The 2291-nt window shown below is 36.5% G+C and overlaps 1 protein-coding gene across 2 annotated transcripts in view; it reads right to left on the bottom strand.

The window, feature by feature from the left end:
• Nucleotides 1-62: 62 nt before the first annotated feature.
• LOC112143804 (carcinoembryonic antigen-related cell adhesion molecule 1) overlaps nt 63-2291 on the bottom strand; it is a 10239-nt gene continuing 8010 nt past the window's right edge. Inside the window, exons 6-8 of one of the 2 annotated variants that reach the window (XM_036215952.1) lie at nt 2117-2286; nt 1762-2017; nt 219-306 (exon numbers count right to left, since the gene is read on the bottom strand). In XM_036215952.1, coding sequence (XP_036071845.1) covers nt 1803-2017; nt 2117-2286 — 385 coding nt within the window. In that variant the 3' untranslated portion in view covers nt 219-306; nt 1762-1802. Of the gene's footprint in view, nt 307-1761; nt 2018-2116; nt 2287-2291 lie in introns of both variants that reach the window. The other variant, XM_036215951.1, reaches the window with a different exon arrangement.

The raw sequence follows: 2291 nt of genomic DNA on the forward strand, positions 1-2291 counted from the left end.
ATATATATATATATATATATATTATTTTTTTTTAAACATAAAATTTTGTACTTTATCTTAGCAGAAATGTTGTTGCAGAATCTGGAGACAGGCATTTAAAATCTTGTTTGATTGTTTCAATAAACTAAATCTTACTTTACTTTGCTTTCTAAGAACAGTAAGATAAAGTATCTCATCATTGTATCTACTTGTTTACTCACCGTTTTTTATACACAAAGAATCCTCCAGCAGAAGCTGCAGCAACAACAACTAAACATCCAACTACGATTCCAGCAATGCAACCAGCAGAACATCCTGATGAGTTCACTGAAACAACAACTGCTCGTTAGACATCAGCTGCTAACAGGTCCAGGTTTCATACTATGTATGTATATTGTTAATTAGAGTGAGTTTATTTATTGTTGTTTTCTGTTGGTGGTGTACCTTTGGATTTTTATCAAGAAAAGGTCGAGCTTAGCTCAGAAAGATTATAAAAAACACTGTTGGTGATGAAATGGGGCTGTGTGTGGTTTAGGTCAGTAAGGACAAAATGGTTCTTTCAGAGTTAAAAAGCCTATACCAATGCTCTTCTTAGCCTTTCAGAGTAAATTATATCCATATATATGATAATTCATTACCACTTAAGAACAGCTGATTTATGAAATATTTCTGTGGGTTTTTCCTAACTGGAAGTAAAACGACTCAAGTCTCTGAGGCTCCGCCTGTCGCTTCATTTCATGACATCATCCTAGAGCCAGCATCGTCTTTGTTTCTCCCACAAAAACAAACAGCATCCAAACTTTTACAGAAAAATTCATGTGCCTTCCGTTTCACAACACAAATACACCCAGCATCTGTACGACTGTTCTAGACCTGGAGAAGGGGGAGGGGGTGTCCTCGAGGAGCTCAGGGTGTAAAGTAACAAACCTCTGTAAGCCCAGAAATTTATTAAAGACTGGACCCATTTGGGAGATATATGGTGTTGTGCTCGCTATCTAACTAGCTCTGCAGAGAAAACAGGTGTTTGTGTTAGCCTGAGGGAGGATCAGACTCTTCCTGAGAGGGGTGGTTCTCATTTTGTGACATCAGCTCGAGAAAACCCACTTGTTTTCATAGGTTGGGAGAGGGCTGGTATTTAGAGCGCAGGTTTCTACAAGAATACTCAGGAAGGTGTGAATCAATCACAATACGTTGGATGGAATAGGCTCTTTAACCCTTCTGCTCTCTTTGAGGTCCAGATGACTCCAACCACAGATTGATGTGTGATTCCTTCCATGACAAATGTGGATTTTATGTCTACCATGGACATTAGTGAAACTCAAAATATCAATGATAAAGAAAAGTTCAGCGCACTGTCTTGTGGGGTCCAGATGACCCCACTTTTAATGTAAACAAGCCAAGGAGAGCTGAAGGGTTAAAAGGTGCAGACCCCTCCTCCAAAGTTAGATTTTTACATGATAAACAGAAAATATTATAGATTAATCAGCTTTTATTCACAACAAATCATGAAACCATCCTTTTTAAAATGTCGGTAAGGAAGTTAAATTATTATTGTTTATGAATAAAAATACATAAAAAAACATTAATACATTCTACAAAATTGAAATGCTTCGATTCTGACTTAAAAATCAGAGATGGCACAAAATACTGATAAAATAATAAACCACTGTAAACGCCTCTCATATATATATATATATATTTTTTTTTTTTTAGAAAAAAATGAACTCTGCTAAACCACAGATTTCATGTATCAAATGTTTGTGAATTCAGTGATGAATTTACCTGTTTGAACATAGAGTTCATGTTCAGCTGTTGATTGTTTCTCAGTGACAGTATTCTGCTTCACAAGTGTAGGTTCCACTGTCAGAACTTTGTGCGTTTTCTTTGAGGAACTCAGCAGAACTTCCAATGATCTCTGATCCATTCAGTCTCCAGCTGAATGTAGCAGATGGAGTGGACTCAGCAGAACAGATCAACTTGATCTGATCGTTTTCATTTATCAGATCTTTACCTTCAATCTGAACATTTGCTGGTCCATCTGAAAAACACATTTTGTAGTCAAATTGTCAGAACAAACATAAAGAAAATGTATTAATGTTTCATTTGTAGATTTGTTTCACGATATATTTTTACTTACAGTTAACAACAATGGTGAACTTGGCCTCAGAACTGCTGACAGGATTCCTGACCAGACAGACATATTCTCCACTGTTCTCCTTCTTCACAGCTTTAAAAGTTAAGACTGTGTTGTCTTCAGAAAGTGTCACGTTTTCAGACAAGTTCAGATCTGATCCGTCCTTCTTCCATGTTCT

This window comes from Oryzias melastigma, linkage group LG16 (assembly GCF_002922805.2).
Source record: "Oryzias melastigma strain HK-1 linkage group LG16, ASM292280v2, whole genome shotgun sequence".
In the NCBI taxonomy this organism is placed as follows: domain Eukaryota; kingdom Metazoa; phylum Chordata; class Actinopteri; order Beloniformes; family Adrianichthyidae; genus Oryzias; species Oryzias melastigma.